This window comes from Aythya fuligula, chromosome 1, assembly GCF_009819795.1.
Source record: "Aythya fuligula isolate bAytFul2 chromosome 1, bAytFul2.pri, whole genome shotgun sequence".
NCBI lineage: Eukaryota > Metazoa > Chordata > Aves > Anseriformes > Anatidae > Aythya > Aythya fuligula.
Genome location: NC_045559.1, coordinates 43,732,890 through 43,753,230, shown reverse-complemented (window position 1 = coordinate 43,753,230; position 20,341 = coordinate 43,732,890). Strand labels below are relative to the sequence as shown.

At 38.2% G+C, this 20,341-nt stretch overlaps 1 protein-coding gene across 9 annotated transcripts in view; it reads left to right on the top strand.

The window, feature by feature from the left end:
• Positions 1 to 20,341, top strand: part of ATF7IP (activating transcription factor 7 interacting protein) — a 106,435-nt gene that overhangs the window by 9,624 nt on the left and 76,470 nt on the right. For 2 of the 9 annotated variants that reach the window (XM_032202072.1, XM_032202063.1), the window contains exon 1: positions 655 to 736. The exons of 2 other annotated variants lie outside the window; for them this stretch is intronic. In XM_032202072.1, coding sequence (XP_032057963.1) covers positions 690 to 736 — 47 coding nt within the window. In that variant the 5' untranslated portion in view covers positions 655 to 689. Of the gene's footprint in view, positions 1 to 652; positions 737 to 8,012; positions 8,200 to 20,341 lie in introns of those variants that run through there. 5 more of the 9 variants (XM_032202091.1, XM_032202081.1, XM_032202099.1 and 2 more) reach the window with 4 other exon arrangements.

Sequence of the window (20,341 nt, the reverse complement as noted above, 5' to 3'; positions counted from 1 at the left end):
AGTGTTCTTGAGTTACGGGGTTTTCTAGCTTCCTTATTTCTAAAGCAAACTGCCTTTAATTGGGAAAAACAAAAACAAACAAAAAAAAAACTTTTATTGGACAACTAATATTTCAAATTTAACAATACTTTCCCTTTTGAAACAGAGGTACGGATATGGTTTAGTATTTGTTGTCGCTTTTGTTTTATTTAAAGGATTGAAATGAGGCTGCTCTTGAGAAGTATGCCATAGTGTTTGTCAGTTCTAGGCATGAAGTGGCTCTATCTATGGCTGTTAATATGTGAAGTGGAATCCAAGCTGCCTGGAGTTAGGGAGGATTTGAAGTATGTGATACAAATCCTAACTGCAGGCCTAGCAAGGCTGCCTCTCTTAATATCTAGTGGGTTTTGGTTTATTTTCTGTTCTCTTTGCCAGTGGTGCTCTGAGTAGCTGCAATGTTGCATCCATGCGTTAACCATTTTCTGCCTAAAAACCTATTTCTCTGGCCCTCCTCTCCCTATGCTGTTTGTGTGGCAAAGAGGGAGGTGCTCTGCTGTATAAATGTTTTATCCGCTGCTGAGTTGTCACTGAATGGCTGGTCTTGAGTGCACAGTGCAGCCATCTTAATCATGTTTTCAGTGCAGCTGAGACATTGCAGTTTCAAAATGGCTGCCGAGGTGTTCTTCATTGCAGCAGTTTAGCTTGACTGTATGCAAATGAGCAGAGCTGTTGGCACCACACGCTTCAGAACTTGGAGGTAAGCACTAGCTCTGCTTTGCTGAGAAACAATTACAAATTTTGTTCAATCAAAATGCTAGAATTCTAACCTGTATAAAATACCTTAAAGTATTGGTGTGTTTGGTTTTTTTTTTTTTTTTTTTTGGCAGCAGGAGGGTGTGGTTTCCCCCCCATCCCCCCCTCCCTTCCCTGAATTAATTCACAGACCTCTATCCTTTCTCAGTTACAGGGTAGATTGGGTGGGACAGGAGGGGTCAGAGGTCATACCCCCATGTCTTGTTAAACAAATGATTTAATTTTGGCTCCCTTCCTTACCAGGCCAGCTCTTACTTCATGCTGCCGTTTCTCAAAAACTTGCCTCATTGTTTAACTAACACCTAAAATAAATTCTTTATGAACTTAATTACACTCTTGTAATTGAGTGGCTAAATTTACGTTTGATATCATATTTTCAACATGTTATTTTTTTCCCCCAATGTTAAATGAGAACTACAAAACCTGAGTAAATACATTTGAATAGTGATGATAATGTAAATGTTAACCATTTTGCAGGTACCAGTTATTTGCTATTCAACAATTATAGTACCATAAATCCTGTAGAAGTACTGCAAAAGATAAAGTGAAAGTTTCAAGTTAAATTGTTCTTTTATTTCTTAGGTGAAATCTGAGTTTCAAAATGCTGGTGGCTTCATGTGACTTAGGCATTTCCTGTGCATGTTACTGGTTAAAGGCAGCCTAGCTATTTGTCATGCTTGACGCCCATTAAAAGGTTGTTGGTAGGTGGTGTTGTCCAAGGGCATGAAGTTGGGAGAAAAGCAGTGCTCAGATTTTTTTCCATTGGGGAAGGGGAGAACAATACAGGAGGAAGAGGTTAAGACATTTTTCCTCATGACTTATCTTCTTTTTTGGAGTTTGTCTTAAATACCTAACTAAGATCTCAATGGGGTCTTAAGCTAGACGCATGTTAATTCTACAGTAATTATATAAGGAGTTATTTGAAGTTCTCCACAAACATATTAGGAGCAGCAGAAGAGCTGGGTAACTCATCAGTATATAGTTAATAATATTTTCCTGTCTGAAGTTGAACTTAGTGCAAAGGTTGTGGAAGTCTATATTAAATGCCTGAAAGTTTACTTCTTCCTCAGTATTTTTGCACATTGACCTGGTGTTTTTAGCATATTCTGTAACAAAACACTTGGTGGTTAAATTAGTCTTTAAATATTTGCTTGTATAAATCTTCTAGTGGTAATGGCAGTACGCTCTTCTGAAGAAACAAAGTATTTTGAGCAGATAGTGCACATCAAGTTCTCAGGAGATGATGTTGCATGTTTACCTGTGTATTTGGTGTAAGAAATAATAAAGAACTCAGTGAAAATCAGTAATTTAAGGCTAGGTAGATTGTTGACTTCAGCTAACTGTAAATCTGGAAGTGGTCACAGGCTCTCCATGCATTAGGGTAACAAGTCAGTGATAGAAATAATGCAGATGTACAATCACAGGTGATGTTGAAATGCAGTTAGGTGGGTAGTCTATTACTTATTTATTGCTAGTGGAATTTTGTTCAGTGGTCTTGACTTAAGGCAGGTTTTACTTCATAGTCTTTTTCTTGGTTAAGAAGGTAGGTAGGTAAGATACTGCAATCAGTTAGGCACTTCCAAATGTCTGAAAAGTTGGACAACAAATTCTACTTATTTTGCTAAAGTGTGCCTCATTTAATAAATGTATACTCATAATGTAAGGAGATATTCTGCTTCCCATCCCCCAAACAATCTTTCTGATTTCTTACAAGATACTGAGTCAAGTCATCCTGACCCCTGTCTTAAAAATGATTACAGAGGTTTGTTTATATGGTTTTAGTCAGTTATTGTTGCTGATTAATTCCAGATGTTAATAAACCATTGTTTGAAGCAAGAAAAAATAATTCATTCTGTATCATAAGACAGCTGAAGTCCTACTGGGTAGTCACTGAAGGGAATGAAATTTTGTCTAAAACATATGTTAGCATACATACACATGAAAACTGTCAAACATTGATTCTGCTGTTTTTTGTTAACCCCTCTTTCATGGGAACATGAAAAGGGAAAGTGGCATATTTTTTGACATTCACTGTAAGGAGTAGTTCTTCAGATGTATTAGATTTGAGTACAGTAACTTACATGTACGCTGTGTCTTTCTTTTACACAATTCTTTTTGTACCTTTTTTGGTACCAAAAAAAAAAAAACAAAAAAAAAAAAACAAAAAAACCCACCAACCTTTCTATGAGCTAAGTAAGCTTATTCCCATTTTAGAGAAAGCATGATGCCCAGAGAGATTGGCAGGGTTCAGAGGAAAGTTCCCCTTGGCTCTACAGTGTTTGCCTTTTTCCTTTGTTCTTTGGTTTACTTTATAACAGGCCATTTTGAAAAACATCATTCTTGGAAGTCCTATAGGATATGAGTGGGAGGCATAGAGTGTTTCTGTTGTAGTGAGATGTGTGGAGGTGTGATGCAATTGGGGTTTTTTGTTTGGATGATTTTCTTTTTTTTCCTTCCCTAAAGTGGGCATTGGAATGCATAAAGTATGGTGGGTTTTGAAACCTGTGTTAACGTGGAACACATTCCTGTTCCAGAAGTCCAAGTATACAGTAATGGTTGGTGTGCAGAATACACTAGTAGCTGTCACTATGACTTTCCCTCTCTCCAATGTTGTTAATAGTTGCCTTTTTGACTACTGAAGAACAAACAAAAAACATTTGATTTACTTGCATGTGAATGCTGCACTCTAAAGAATACAAAGATGCACATTTATTAAATATATGAATTATATGTGCATGACCTAAATTAGAAACAGTTGTGTGTAATGAATTATCAACTTAACTAAATTGATTGCTGTGCATTTTAAATGTGAGATGCGTCATCAGATTCTCCACTTCGGAGACCTGCTGCATTCTAGAATAATTAGTTTTGCAGTGCTGATACCTGAAGGGTAGGCTTTCAGAAATAAACTCCAAATAGGGTAGCAGTGTCAAATACACGTGAATTTCCAAGAGAAATGTGCAACACTGAAGGAGTTTATAATTTTTTTTTCCTAGTGGTATATTCAAGAAAACTATTCTACTTTTCCATTTGTGTTTCATATAGCAAATAAACATACGATTGCTTCCTAAATTGTAGCAGTTTGGAACCATCCTAACATGGCTTGATTATTTTCTGTGTTCTTAAAACTCAAAATTGTCTGAATTTGCACAGCTGCGTCTTCTATTTGAGAAGATATTCTGGGGGAAAACAATCTCAGGCAGGATTCAAACCAAACTGGAATGGATTGCTGAATTAATGCAATACTCTTTAATCTATGCAAATCACTTTCAAACAGCAGACTTGATTGGTTCTTTTAGTAGTAGAACTAAATGGTTGTGGAGCACTAAAAACTGTTTTGAATCTTAAATACTTAATCACATCATGATTATTCTGCAACAGTTAAAATTCAAGTTTATTTTTAGCTGTAAAATTTACTATGGTTTTCTCCAGATTTTAGTGTCTTTAAAGGATTTATGAGTTAAACAAGTATGTATTTTCTTTTTTCCTGCATCATCTTGCACACTTAGGCCTTTAGGTTTTTCAGTATTCAGTAAATAAATAAATAAATAATTCATGTAAATTTGAGTAAAATTGACTTTTTTTCTTCTCTGTGGTTGCTAAGGAGTCAACCAGTATTTTACTTTTCTGAAGCAAAGGGAGCACATCTTACTGTGGTGCAGCCTGGATGTTTCTTGTTTTAAGTGTTTTCTAACCCCTTTTATATAGTAGAAAAACAGATAAAACTAGTGTTAGTCCTGCCTTTCCTGCTCCTTCTATTGCTACAGGCTTCTGATGTAAAATATCTTGAAGTAAAACCATGCTGGCTAAGATAAGCATGTGATTTGACAGACTGTTCTGTATTACAGCAATGAGTATTTATTTGCTGTGCTGTCCAAAGACTAACTCAAGAAAGGCTAGGGAACTACCAAGTTTCTGGCTGTTACAGGAATGACTTGTTCAGTTTCATACTTCGGGGGAAAAAAGGCAAAGTCAGAGAGAAAAGCGATGTTTTGGGCTGTATATATACTGCCTAAAGAGTTTTCCCTTGTTCTGTGATTTTTCCCACTTACTTTTCTTTTGAGCTACTAAAGACAGGTTTCATCATTATATTTTTTTTTTTTTTTACTATTTTTAAGACAAATTTTGCTTATGAAATGCTTGCACAAATCATTTTGTAGCAGATTTTTTTCTGTACCTTTCTATTCTGAGATTTATCAACTATGACATTTAAAACGAGGATATTATCTACCTATCTATCTATCTATAAAATGGATATTGTCTACCATATTTACCAACTGAAAGCATACAGCTAATAATAATTACTTTGAAGACAATTGGCCTTAATACTTTTGCCTGTAACATCTGCTCTTTGAGAACACAAAGTAGTGGAAACTTTTTAATATACTGTATTGAATGTAGGAAAAAAAGTCTTTTATTAGTTATTTATTTTGTAATGGCAATCCATGGAGAATGGAAGGGACTATGATAATGCTTTTTCTCCAGTGTTACTCTGACACTCGAAACCAGCAGCACCACCAAAGCCACCCTCTGTCTTTGGAAGGCCCTAAGATGGCGGCCGTGCAGCCTCTGTGGCCCATGAGGCACAGCAGGGCCCTGCAAGCCCTATGCCCTGTCAGTGGGCCCGTGACAAGCAGGCCGCCTGCCCTGCTCCTGGCAGACTGCCTGCGCACTTCTGGACGATGACCCCGCTGTGTGGAAACGCGCTGCGTCTGAAAACTGCCTCTGCCCTAGCTGGCTGCGCAACAAGGCGCAGGGAAGAGGCAGAGCAGCGGGAGTGGGTGTGACGTCACTCGGAAGGTTCTGGAAGCGGGGTGGTGCCGCCTCCAGGCAGCAGCTGGAGAACCCGGCCACGGGGCTGCCTGTAAGCTCCGGCCCGGATTTCCCTGAGTGGATTGGAGTGGAGACAAACGCTGAGTCAAGGATCTGGCTTTATACTGTCTCTTTCGGTGTTGAGGATGGTAGTGTTGTGCTGGAATATGTGCATAAGGCAGTAGAGCTGGTATGTGTGTGTAACGGCATGTAGGCAACGCGAGGCTCGGGTTTTGCCTGTGTGTTTTTTAAGGCAGCATTGGTGCCTTTTATTTCCAAGTACTGAGCCTGTTCAGCTGATGACTCATTCTGCAAATAACAAAAGCATCACTGAAAGATGTATTCTGCACAATGCTTAAATGTGCTAATGGACACAAATCTGTCTGAAAGTAATATACATCAAAAGATGCATGTGAAATAATAGATGAGAAACACCAGATCACTTACATGGTTAATGGTTGTTACTGTAATGTGACAGTAATTGTGGGAAAATAAAAGTTGTTCCTTTGCACATCTCTTCAGGTTTTTGGATACAACATCTAAGCCTGAACTGTAACAACCAAAGAATAATAATTTGCATTACTAAATACTTTGACATGAAGTTGGAGTGTTTGTGATGTTATGATAAGCAAACTGCATTATGCTGAAATAACCTAGAACCAGCCATACAGCAAATTGTAATTCCACAGTGGAAAAGGGACATCCAAAGTAATTGGATTATGTATATATCCCTGGCACTGTTAGCATCCTGAAGAGAAGCAATGTGGGCAACAAAAGAGGCCAGGAGCACAAAGAAGGCTTTCCTGGTCCTGAGGTGGCTCTGCCTTTGTCCTACTCAAATTGTCAGGCATTTGTCTCCATCGTTTCCCTCTTCCCTGTATATGCCACTGAATGGTGCAATGCTGCAAGTACAGCAGTGTTGCTAGATGCTAGCCCAACATTATTGTGGTTTAACATAATTTTTTTTTCAGGGTTTGCAAATTCATATTTATAAGCAATATAATAAATGGTATATTTATTTGCCTTGAGTTGTGTTACATGCTAGGAGTTTCTCATAAGGCTACACATGTGGAGGGGAAGGTATCGGAGAATGATTCGTCTTTTTACATAAACACATTTAATAGTAAGGAAAGCCTGGTTAAGTTTTTTTTTTTTTTTTTTTTTTTTTTCCCAGTAAGTAAGGTGAGTTTTAGAGTAGGCATTTGTAAAATATAACTTATTTGTTAAAGTAAAAGGCTTTATGACTGGAAGTGAAAAAGGCAATAATTAAGAAATTAACTATTTGAAGTTGGAGCAAGGCTGAAATCCAAGCTGCTCTCTCTACCTGTCACTATACCCTCTTAGGTAGTTGGAGAGAGAGCCCACAGCTCCACCTGCCTGGGGAAGGGGGGTGGGCCGGGGGTGAGTGAAGTATTAACAGTAAATTAAATGAAATGGCCAGGCACGTTACCTGTTGTCAGTAGATTAAAACCGAATTGCTCTACTTTGGAGGCTACAGTTCCTTGTTATTGGTAGGCTGTGAATTATTGGAAATACCAGTTACAGAGAAGCTGATTGCATATGCATAGCCATTTATTCAGCGTTATGCAAATCACTATAAAACACTTACCAAAACCTTCCTGACCAGTGCAGCATTTTGCAGTTCTGCTAGGAACCTGTTTTCAAGGGGGCATTTCTTTTGCAGAGACCACAGACAGTTTTTATAAACACTGAGATTACCACTTGACTTTTGGTGTGGCTCTGGACTGTTAGTAAGCAGATAGGGTAGCCTCCATATTCTAGAACTCGTGGCTGTCTCTGGGGGCCCTGGGGGGAGCGGGGGAGGGGGGGGCGAGCCTTGCCTGGCAGCATCTTGCTGCAGCTCCCTCTTGAACTGGGGCCCCCTTTATGTAAATTTTCACTGGCGCCAGCTAGCTGTAACTGCAGTCTGTCTCTGCCTCGGCAGCAAGGAACATGTGTCCTGGAGTTTCCTTTGCAGGGATTGCAGGAGCAGTCTGGTTTCTGGGCAAAGCAAGCCACACCGATGAATTTGGAAAGGCATACAAGGGAATCTCGGTGTGGTTAGATTGCTAGTGTGTCAAAACACGGCGGAGATTTTCAGCTTGCTTCTTGGTTTTAGTGTGCTGTCTTATGCTGAGCTGTAATAAATTTATGCTTGTTGGTACTACCGTGTGGTATGTGGGAGGTACCTCGCTGCACATAGTTGCTGCAGTGCTAAATAGTTGGCAGCACAGAAGGCAGCACAAAGAGTTCCGATTGTGGACACTTGCAGTTGCAATGTTCCCTTGGAGGCTGTGGCATGCTCAGTGAGCTGCAGTGACACTCCTGACACCTTCATTCACTTGTGTGTGGGAGTGGGAGTTCCTGTGTGCTGCAACAAGCTGCTGTAGGCTACTGGCTGGGAGGTACAACAGCATAGCTCAGGCTGGATGGAAAATAGTACTTATGTTGCTGTGTAAACAAAACAAGATCTGAGTATCAAGATGGCCGACCTGGAAGCCTACTTGTAGCTCATGCTACTTATGCAAATGAGCTGCATGTCAGTGGCTTTCCCACAGGAGGAAGTTCATTTGGCACGTGTCAAGTTCTCGTCAGGTAAGAGAAGCAACTCATTTTCTGCATTAATGTTTCCAAGGCCTTTGAAGTTATTTTTTTCCACTTAGGTGCCCAGCCCCCACCTTGGCAATGTACCAGTTGTATTACATTCAAATTGAAGAGGCATTTTTTGGGAAGCCTGGAAGTCACTTCTTGATGTAATTATTTGGGGTCACTGTCATTGGAGGGAATGTTAACTAACAACTATTGTAAAATGTTTGCATAGGTTAAACTGAAGACTTTAAAAATACTAGTGTTCTAGTATTAGTGTTCTTTTTGCTGTTGTTGATATTTTTTTTATTATTATTTTGATTGTAACCCCCCACTCTTCTGCTACTGTGTTTTTGTGTCTCTGTAGCAACACCAGTGGATGCAAATGGGGGCATAGCACCACTGTGAGCCCACCCCTAAAAGGGTACAAAATTAAGGTATACCAGTGGTGTGGGTTTCTTTTGGTTTGTGTGGGTTTGGATTTTTTTTTTTTGGCTTCACAGTATTGTAAAGGAACTTAATTATCCTGGTTGTGGTTTAAACAATCATTTTTTTGAGGTGGTAAAGCTGTTCAAAATACTGGATGGTGAACTGTTAACCATGTATCTTTTAGTATAAATGCGCATTCACAAGTGCTTTTATATGAATTTTTAAAAGGTGTTATTTGTAAATAGGAAGCAAATGAGAATATATCTATCTGATCTGACCCCTCAGATAAATCTCAGAAGATACTAAGCTTGTTAAAATAGCAAATTTTAACAAAATGACAGTATTGCTAATTTCATAACATACTGTGCTGTAGTTATGCATGCAGTAACATGAAAGGAATGTGTTGAGCAGATGTGCTGGTTCTGCACTAGTGTATTTGCATTGTTGCCATTTTATAGCCCCAAAAATTTGGGACAGAGTGGGAGACAGGAAAGTGGAGACAGTAAAAGAAAATGACTGGATTGGGGATGTCTCTAAGCTAAACAAAATAAAGACTTGGAGATGCATGAACAGGCCAAGCAATACATGGAAAGAGTGATCTCCTGTAAAGGTAAATGGCAGCTAAAGATAGGGATATACAAGTGGCAGTAGACAGGAGGTGGGTCAAGATGGAAAACTGAGATTAATCAAAGTGAAACTAAAAAGGTAGGGGGTCAAAGTCGGCAGGTAGACTACTTGAACTTAAAATGAGGAACTGATAGAGACTATAAATACTAAAGCTGCTCTGAAATGGCCTTTGAATTAAGGCCAAGAGAAAAGGTATAAATATGCTAGGAAAGAGCTACAGCTGGTTGATATTGAGGAGAGGGAAAGTCAATGATAATAGACAAAGGTATTGATACAACAGCGTAAAACACTGCATGCCAACAACTTGGGCCAAAATTTTTCCTTGTATCTAATTACACATTTCCTTTGAAATGTGTAATAACTGTTTTCTTTAGTGGTAACTTAAGATTTGATATGGGATGCAGTTTTGCTTGTTTGCATGCATATCCAGACTAAAACAAAAATGCAATAAAATGGTGTGTGTATGTGCACGCAGACATATGTATCAGAAAGTACATAAATAGGTATGTGGTGGATTTCTCCGAGTAAATTACACTAGCAATCACGGTTAACTGTTTTAGAGGTTGTACATAAAAGGCAATTTCTGTTAAAAATATCTTTTCCTTTTATTGCGGTCTGACAGAAGCAATTCAGGACCCTTCCCTCATTTTCTGTATAGAGCACAAGTGTGAGGATGGTAGAGGGGAAAAATGGCATTGTGGGCCATGAAGAATCTAGAAAACTGATTATCTAAGAAGAAAATCTTGACTAATATGGCAAATGATAACAAAGGTGAGGTTGCTAGGATTCTTTCTTCACTTCTATTAGTTATGTTGGTGACAATAGTACCATGGTTTTTAGTGAAGTGGAAAGGACAGGATATTACAGTGACTACTTTTGTTTGTTCTTTAGGTAGAAGTGGGGTGGGTGAGTATCTTGCAGGTGACTAAGGTACTTAATCTAGAAGTTACAACAGAAGAGTCCATGACAGACATTTCTAAGCAGAAGCTATTAACAGGTCTTTGTAACTTGCACCCAGGAGGTCTATTAAATAATTAAAAAATGGCTGAAAATATTTTTTCATCTGAGGTGTGTTGTCCCACACCAAGAACTCTTAAAATACAAAAGAAATTCCTGAAGTCCTGGAAGACTGCTTGCTTAAAAAAGCTCAGGAAGGATGACCTAAATAAAAAATTCAGGAAATGAAGAGGAAAAAAAAATGCCAAAAAAAGCTTAATGGAAATATATATTTTTAAAAGAAAAATACTAAATATGGAAGTAAAATTATATCTAGAATAATACTACATTTGTTTTAGAACACAGTTGTTTGGCATAAGCACTCAGTGTGTAATGCAGTTATGCCTTCTTAGGGAAAACAAAAAAGCACCTGTACCATGTAAATTGAATACCTTCTTAAAAGCTTGAAGGGGTGGAAGACTGACAAAGGTGTTACTGAAGGAAGCATGTTCCAAGTCAAGCTTCTTTATGAAGGGTACTGCAAAGAAGTTCTTTTAATTTGTATATGGCAAAAAAAGAATGGAATCACCTGGGTCACTTGTTCAGTGGGACATGTTCAGTCTACAGTTGCACAGCAAAATCTGAAATTGTACTTCAGTGGACAGTTTCTAAATGTACATACCTGCTTAAGAAGAAGCTGGACCCTGGGATCATAGAGCCAAAAAGTTGAACCAAAGTCCCAAGGGTAGAGTAAATGTAAAGGGACTGAAATTCTGATGAATATAGAGCAAGATTAAGGAAGTCACTTACTTTACTTAATTAAACTCCTCCAGTTGTACTGATGATATGAAATCTGTATCACTACAGGTTATGGTCTTGTCCGTAGGTTTTAACAATGTCAACAAATTAGGAAGGGTCCTGGGGAAAAGCAAAAAAGTGACTCTGGCTGAAGAACGTAGAATCGCAGAATAATTTAATCTAATCTGACATCTTCAAAGGAGTGTTGCTTCAAATTTATTCTAGGTTACTCCAGGGTTCCTCCATGTGAGGCCTGAAAGTCTGAAAGGGTGGAGGTTCCACAGCCTCTCCAGATAAGCTGTTTCAGTGTTTAATCACACTTAGAGCAAGAATTGTTCTCTACATCTATCTGGAATTTCCACTGGAGCAAGGTGTTCCTTGTCAGTATATTGTGCATTTCTGGAAAGAGTTTCTCTTTGCCTTCTCAATAAATGCCAATTAGGTCATTGAAGACAGCAATTAGTTCCCACTTAGCAATCTATTCTTTATACTACACAAATTCAGCTTACTAGTTTAACCTCACCTGCCACATTCTCCATCCTTAACCATCTCGGTGGTTCTTCAGTGGACTATCTCCTGTTTATCAGTATTTCCGTTGCATTAGGGGTGGCAAAAGTGGATGTGCTGTAATTCAGATGTAGTTTCACAGGTGCCAAACAGAGTGGCATAATAACTTCCTTTGTCTTGTAGAATGTTTCTGCTTATGCAGTCTAATCTTGTGTCTGTAAGACAGAATGGATCTCTTTTAGCTTATTAAAGAGATAATCGGGATAAAGCAGTAATTCCAGTGTATAAGTTGTTTCAGAAAGCAAAAATATCTACTTAAATAGGATGTCCAGTCTAGAGACAAAAGAGAAGTAATGGGAGACTGGAAGAAGACCAACTAATGTTTAAAAGTGGTGATTCTTTTCTTTAATTATATTGTAAGTGAATAAAAATGTAGCAAGTCTTTGTGTTTTGTCATCCTCCAGAAAGACATCCAATCTTCATGTGGAGACAGGCTTTACTTGGAAGGATGGCCAACCTATGACACTAAGATGGTGTATGGCTTTGGAACAGCTAATGTATGACTTAACAACTGTGGCAACTCTGCAGCTGGGTTACATGGGATAGCGTTGGCATGAAGTCTTCCATATAATCTAAATCTTTGATTATTTGATAAAGTTCTCTGGTTGGAACCATTACAATTAGTATCACTAGTTTGACTCAGACCTGGCTACATATTTAGCCAAACCTTCCCCTGCTAATGTGGTGCCTTTCACTTACTACAGTGGTGAGACCTCACAAAAGGTGTCAAAATCATCAGCCCAATAATAATTTTCGAACTGTTCCATGCTGTGACTCTTAGCCAAATAATATACTTGCATGAAAAGGTCAAGAAAATTGTCCAAGTGTGCAGTAGCCATGTGCCTTTTTGGTTTCAGGAAATGGATGGCTAAGGGCATTTAATGGTCAAGGCTTAATCTCCATGCTGCAAAACTATTGCATCTATTGGATGAAATCATGAAAGGTCAACAGAACTAAAATTCTTAATAATATTCAGTCATTGTAGTGGCATGTAGTCAGTTACCTTTTTAAATTTTAATTTATCTTTTGTTCTGGACCTTTTTCATAACTTAAAGTGAAATTTTAGGGCAGATCTCACCATAAGTGATGTTTTTCTTCTGCATTTGAGTGTTTGTTTTTAAATCAAAGACAATAATAAAGCTGTGAATAGTGTGACTTTTATACTGCCTTGATTTAGAACTTAAATGGTATTTTCATCTTGTCTATGATCAGTCACAAGCATAGCTATCAGTTGCAGTATAGGCCTGCACTGTATGTGGGAGTGAAGCTGGAGGGACAGGATGATGCCTTGTTTAGCTACTCTGAGTAGATCTGAACTCTGCTTAGGAAATATCAGCTGATCTATGCTGCAGACAATGCATGTATTACATTTACTGAAGATAGTTACGCTCATGCAGTTCTTCAACTTTCAGTCAGAGCATCATCTTCTACTGTGTGCAGTTATTTCTTTTTATGGGACAAGGAAGGGGAAATTATGAAGCTCTGCTGTGCCTTCTGGATTTGTTATCACACAATGTGATGGAAAGAGAGTTCCAAATGTGCTGTAGCCAGAGATTTCCTATTAACTGTCTTAATCCATCTATTACAAGGTTGACAGCAGCACGGAGAATTAAACCAATGTCTCATAAGCTAATTGCAAAGGAAGAAAGTTGTAGTATTACAGCTGCTTTCTTTTGTTGGATAGGATAAGTCAAGTATGATATGCACCAGCACAATAGCTGCCTGTGTATTCCAGGAAACCTTGCTGATGGTAATATGGCAAATTTTGTAGATAACTCATTCTCCAACCTAGGAGTGAGCTCCATAATGGAGGAGGCATTACAGAACCACATCTAAGGCTGTTCATTTGTCATAGAAAATCCAGCTATCATAGGAATTGTCAGAGTTAAAAGGTTAAAACTTAACTCTAGTGCCACTTAAAGCAGATGATGCAGGTTCTCAGTTGGTTTGGACATTCCATGATTATTTCTAATTTAGTAAGGGAGATGAGCTTCCTCTAGGGTGAGGCTTTGCTTCCACCTTCTAAAGAAAAATGATCGTCTCTAACACAGCTAGCATTCATTTAACAAGGTGTTAGAAAAACAGATTGCAGAATAAAGAAAGTGCTTTAATGTGTACAAACCTGATAAAATACTGGCTGATACTTGAGCAGTCAAAAGCTAAGATTATTTTTCTTAGTAGGTACAGTGCTGTTTGCTTATATGCAGAGTTGGAGAGGTTTTTGATTTTTAAGCACAATGATTTATTTACTTCTGAATATTAGGTCTGCTAATGAACAGTGTGCATCTGTGACATTAACCCATGTTTGCTGTTGACGTTCCCTAGAGGGAGGTAGAACTTCAGTGATCACTACTCTAGTTATGGTAAAATGGAAGAATTTTTTTCTTCCTAAATAGCTGTAGTAGTTAATTATAAGGCAGTGCATGTAGTAATTTGAGAATTGTTGGTAGGATTTTATTTCTACTGACTGAAGGCCTTCTGTGGTAGTGTTGTAACCCCTGTATCACTCAGGGAAGGCCCCAATACTGTTAGCTGCAGCCTTGTTCTCAAGGTGAAAAATTCTCAAGAAGAAGATGGAAATTCTCTGGATTTGTTGACTATTTAAAAAAAAAAAAAGTTAGGACTTATGCTTAAACTTGAAGCTTCAGCTGGTTCTGAATAACAAAGTCATCTTACAATTGTTTGAGTTTTGAGAAGAAACCATTTGGGTGTCCCCTGCATGTGTCGTGATGGTAAAGAAGGCTGATCCAGACAAGATGTCTGCACAAGCACTGAGGTCAGAGTATTGTGAAGCTGAATCAATACTATGAACCTGAACCCACAATACTAGGATGGTAAGATGTGGAGCAGTACTTTGAAATTTTTGCATAACGACAAGGTCCACAAAAAAATAAAAATAAAAAAAAAATTACAAGAACACAAAAACACAAAAGACCATATATATACATATACAAAATGACAGCATCTGCTTCCCTGACCTCTTTTACACTCTGCTGTGCCATATGAATAGTCAAACAATTATATGCAAATGTGCTGTGGTCTTGATAGAATGCAAAGAGATTTCATTAAAATTCTGCAACTGGATATCAGTTGTGGTTAGTGAGAAGGTTCCTGTGGACACCAAACTGAGATGCTTTCTAAGCTTATAGTTTGATTGTAGAATTGCATTTTGATTTGCAGTGCAGTTTAGAGATTATTTTTTTTAATATAAAGTAATTTCAAGTTGACATTAACTTATAGCTGGATTTTAGTTCCCTTCTTGCATTCATTAACAGATTGTCATGTTATGACAAATAATGATAATGTTATGTATTTTGTAAAAGGTGAAAAGGAGAAGCTTGTTTTCTGACATCTATCATGCAGATGTTTTATTTTGTGAATCATCTTTGTTATCGTGCATAAAATCACTTCTTTAGGAGATCAATCACCAGGTGAAAAGCATTAGGTAATTAGAGTTAGAAGTACGGTGTTGTAGATGAGTGGTTTCTGTTATGTTGGTTTTTTTTTCTTCTGTTTTGGAAAGGTAGGGGATACTGACACTGACACCTTCAAAAACTTTTAATACAAAGTCGTTTTCTAAGCTCTTGATGCCTATCATTGTGGAAGTTAAATGGAAAAATGTAATGTAAGTTACATTAAAAAAGTTAAATGTAATGGTGATTGATGTTTCCCATCTACATAATCTGAGCTTTTCATACGAGATTCAGTCCCGATTTTGCAAGAAGACTCTAATGAACATGGACTTCTTATTTGAGTCAAAATTGAGAAGTGGTATTGATTTGGTTTAGAGCTCTTCTTTACCTATCCTTTTTAGAGGTTTAAGAAACCTTCCTTTATATACAACATGAAATATTCATTAATTTGCTACTGTTATTGAGCTAGTACGGCCCATGTTAATGATGTCCTTTTGTTGAAGGCCAAGGATCATTTTGAATTGGACTTTGGTTTTGATGTGTAAAAACATGAATAAAATGATGTTTCAGGGCCTTGGGTCCTTCAAAATATGCTGCAAAATACTGGCTTTTATTAGTCCCTGAGAGGCTTTTCCCTACAGTAGTTGAATGGTGTGTTGGTAGCTTCAATAAAGAAACGAAGTATTTACTGCGTGCTTCCCACACTTCTGGAACTGAGCAGCAATGACTGTCTGTCTATAATTCATTGTTCAGTTTAGTTTCCAAGGATGGGTTTGGCTTAACAGGCAGTCTTCTAGACCCATTTTAGATGCTTTTGGATGTGACTCCTGGATCTGAACCATGATCCCGGAAGGGCCCTGGTATCTTCTAGGTGATGTTACATCTGCCAGCTTCATACAGAGCCTAGAGCATCAAAAATGGCACTAGTTGCCTATTTTGATTAGTTGCTTACTGAATCTTGTTTTTTGTGATCATAAGTTCCTTTCTGAGCTTCTGCATTTACCACAGTTTGCCATAGTCTCTGTATTCTGTTGTCCTTAGAGGTGGAAGGTTCAAGCATTTCAGAATTCTTCAAGAGAAACATGGCTTTATACTTAAACTACGTTGTGTGTTAAGATAATGAAAGACAAGTTGTCTTTCTCTGTGAAGATACACTACTGACTATGTTCTGTGCTCTCGCAAATTTGGATGATTTGATATAACAACTGGAATTCAGAAGTGCTGTGTAAAATTTTTGGTGATTGGTGTTTTTCTATAAACTGTTTTCTAGGAAAAGCATTCCAATCCCTAGAAAAAAGGATGAAACGCTGAAATTAACCTCTTGGGTTTGATTATTTGTGTTTTGTTTTCTTAGTATTTTTCAATAGCCTTGTGGAAAAAAGATTGCACAGTGGCATTTGGAACGGACTCTTAGCTTGTTGAATTTTCTTTCTTTGAAGCAATGAATTTATTAATAACAACTTTCACTCTTCAAAATGATTTCAGTTTGTGTAACGTTCTTAAATTATGAAGAAGCCCCATATTTACTTAAATATATATATACACACTGCACAGTGTTAAAATGGTTCTGAGATCCAGAATTAAGCCCAAGATATTAAGAATCAACATTAGGCTTCAAAGAACATTCCAGATCATAGGCAATCATAATTTTACAGTCATCTAACCTTTCCTTTCCCCTCAAATAATACCATGTAATCTTACAAGAAAAAGATTTTGGATGGTTTTTGTTCCAGAGTTGCATAATATGTGTTTCAGATATATTAGAAACCTTTTTCTCATGCGTGTTTATTTGCAAAGCAGTGGCTTGTTTTGATGTGAGGTGTGGATTTTAAGACTATGAAGTAAATTCCATAACAGTTTTGAATTCGATGTGTGTTATTTTCTTGAAGAGCTTAAACTACATAAAAGCTGTCTTCTCAATATAAATGTTTTGTTTGCTTTTGTATTTACTTACATGCTGTTTTATCTGTCAGCTGTATCTTCTGACTAGCTGGAGGGGTTTTGTTTTGTTTTTCCCTAAGAAAACGCAAAAGGTAAGGCTCAGTTCACTTTCTCTGTCACAATCTCTGACTATTTCGCAGTCATTTACAGAAAAAAAAATAAATATCTGTATCTCAGTATCTCATTTAGCAATCAAGAAAAAACGAGGCTGGTGATACAGTAATTTGACAAGCCTAAATTTTTGATAACTTTTTGGAGTTGAAATGGAAAGTAACTGATCTCTAGCACCAGTCTGGTACCTTATTTAGTGTCTTGTGACAGAGGCGATGACAAATGAAGAAGGAAGATGTCATCGTACATGCACACAAACACACTCTGTGAGTAGGATTAGAGCAATTCCAAGGTTTGTGGGGAACAGCTATCTGATGTGTTGTGCCCCACCCGCCCCATTCATCCCACCTCTTCCATTTGGCCAAAGCCATCTGTATTCATACAGATAACATCCTGCTGGAAAATAGGCAGACCTTGCCATGAAACTTCAGTTGTCTGGCATACTGTAGGGAATTTGTTGCTACTATGTTTTTGTCCTGAAGTCTTCTGTTTTGTTTACTCCTTTTTCATGTTCAGTGTGTTTCTGCTTTTACAGATAGTGTGTCTTTGCTAATGACGCTCTGCTTTTGGTGTGTGGAAACTCTGGAATCTCAAGGCCTTCACCTGGATCTGGTTTAAATAGTCATGTATCCCCTCAGACTGACAGATATTCTCTGTTCAGAACTGAATCCAATATACATATTCCCTGTCTCCTTCATCTCACCTTCAATCCACTGCCTGGATGACCAGAAAGATTATGTGCTTGGCAGCATTGAGTCTTTGTGAGAAATTAAAGCCCTTCCAGTGGAACCTCAGATGTCTCCATATGAAGAATTCTACAACAGAGAAGCTGAAAAAGCCACACCTTGAAAACTAGGCAGCAGTTTCCAGTACGTGATGAACCACAGATTCTGCAAGATTCTGATCATGTTGACTTTTTTGTGAGCCTGCCTCTGTGCCTAATGTGGTTATTGATTCTCTCTGGGAATTGAAACTTAGAAGAAAACCTGAAGAACAAAACACTATTCCAAAACACACTTTTGTACTATGTGTGTGTTTAAGGATTCCATTCTTGATAAGAGAAACTATTAGTTCCTCTAGTGCCTCTGTGCAGCATTCTAACTATCCATGTGGCTTTGAGGTAGAGAAATAGATCACGCCTACGTAGTCTCTTGATAATGTTTTAAGATGTTGTATGAGTCAGCGCAGGCAGCGGCAACAACCACAGACCCACAGCTAAAATGAAGAGTAGATTTATTCTTGTTACTTTGCCAACTGGGGGATCCCTTAAGCAGCACCTGGCAGAGGCACGCAAGCAGGGACACAGGCACTGCTAAGCTAAGCTCTGTCCCTGCTCGAAGACCGGCCTGCTGTTCACACTCGTTTATCAAAGGCTTGTGCAGGCACAGTCTTTAGCACCATGCTGCGATTCTCACTGTGCTTCTCTGATCTTCCCTGTACCAAGGCTGGGAGCTCAAGCGTTTCTGATTGGGTGACTCTGAGTCTAGCAAACACGTACGTTATCTATACACAGATGCACTACTTGCCAAACACACAGAGCTTAAACAGCAGTAGGTACAGTTTATGTGCTTTTCTACATTGCTGCTCCCAGACTTCACGCATTCCCAGCTGCAAGGTCACTTGAGTGTATTTACAATCCTCCTTGCCAGTCTTCTGTTCTGACCCCATCCTTCTTGCCAGTCTTCCACTTTTAACCCATTCCTCCCAACAGACATGTTTCAGATCTTCAAGGTTACATTCCAGGATAATCTTCTGCATGTCCTTAGTCTGGCCATCCTAGTACTCCCTAGCAAGTGGTATGGAAATAGGATACAGCTTCAGATGCTAAGAAACTGGTTTGGTTCCCACACGAGAGAGACTCCCCTTTGGCCTGTCTTATCCTGTTTCATAATTGTCCGTGGCACCTTGTATGTCCGTGGCACCATGTGTTATGAAGACATATGTATTTCTATGGGAAACCTACAGACAGCTCTTTACCTCAGAATAATTCTGATATGTATGTGGATATTTTTCCTGCTATTGTCCAGGTACCACCAACATTTTCTGCATCTCTGTATCTGGCTTCTCCTACCCCAAGAAAATTAAAAATAGGTTTTGCATGGCACAAGCAGTGCATTTCTTGAAAAAGAACTGGCAAGCTGTTCTGTTTGCAGCATGCTGCTGTGATAGAACTCATCCTTCATGATTTCTATTTTTCTCAACTCACTTGCTAATCCAAAGCAAGTTGACTTACCCATATTGTTTTTAAAGCAAACAAACTATAGCTGCTGTGTTATTTCCCTGCCTGTGGAAGATCAGTTCTTTTCTACATGATGAATTGCTTTTGTATATTTAACCAATCTGTTTCCTCTGCTCTAGTTGTGATGGCTTAGTAAGATGTAAAGATAGTCTTTGCCCTAATAGCTTAACAGTTTGCAGCCAAACCTTTAGATGCCTTTCTCTGTGTGTGTGTGTCTGTTTGAGGGGAGAGGGAGTCAAGACAGCACTGGTGTAGTTATTACTGTTTTCACTGAGGAAGACTGCTGAGGAATTCTTGTAAGCTTTCCTCTTTGTTGGTCACAGTACTTCATCTTATTTAGGTTTCTCTTAATTTTTCTACAACCATTAGAGTTCTGAAGCATCTGTACATAAATCTGGTATGATATGAGTCTTGATTTTTATCTGTGTGGAATCAAGTCCTTCTGGAAGTTCTCTTAGCTGTTGGTTTCCATTTTTAAAAAAAAAAAAACAAAAAAAAACACTCAGCTTGTTACATCTTTCCAACAACTCTTTAGCTGAATGATGAACTGTGCCAAAGCTCGCAGAGGTGAATTGGTTAAGAATGATGAGAATTTCTCTGTTCAGTGAAAGCTGAATCCATTCCAAGAATGTCTCATTAAACATTTTTCAGGACAGCCCCTTGGAAATAGGTAAAAATATTACATGCATAAAGAAAATGCCGTAGTGGGTTGAACATTAAACTTGTTTCAGTGCCTGCTCACATCAGGTTCTAAAAGTGGAGTCTGCTGGTGCAGTAAGCTGATCACGGACTTCGGACAAAAATTTGCAAGCATTCAGAAGAAGTTGAAAATTCTTGCAGTGTATATTCTCACCAATTCTAGCTTCTTTTTTTTTTTTTTTTTTTTGACTTCCCAGCAGCTCTAAAAGAAGACCAAGGTCATAGATAGAGCTTGGATGGCTTAGTTTGGAATGGCTGGTATATTTACTGTTGTTCAGCTGAAACACAGCTTTTTTTTTTTTTTTTTTTACTTGCTTTACAGTTATTTTTTGTTTGTTTGTTTTGTTTTTTTCCTGATTTATAGAGTATCATTTTAAATTTGCTAATTTTG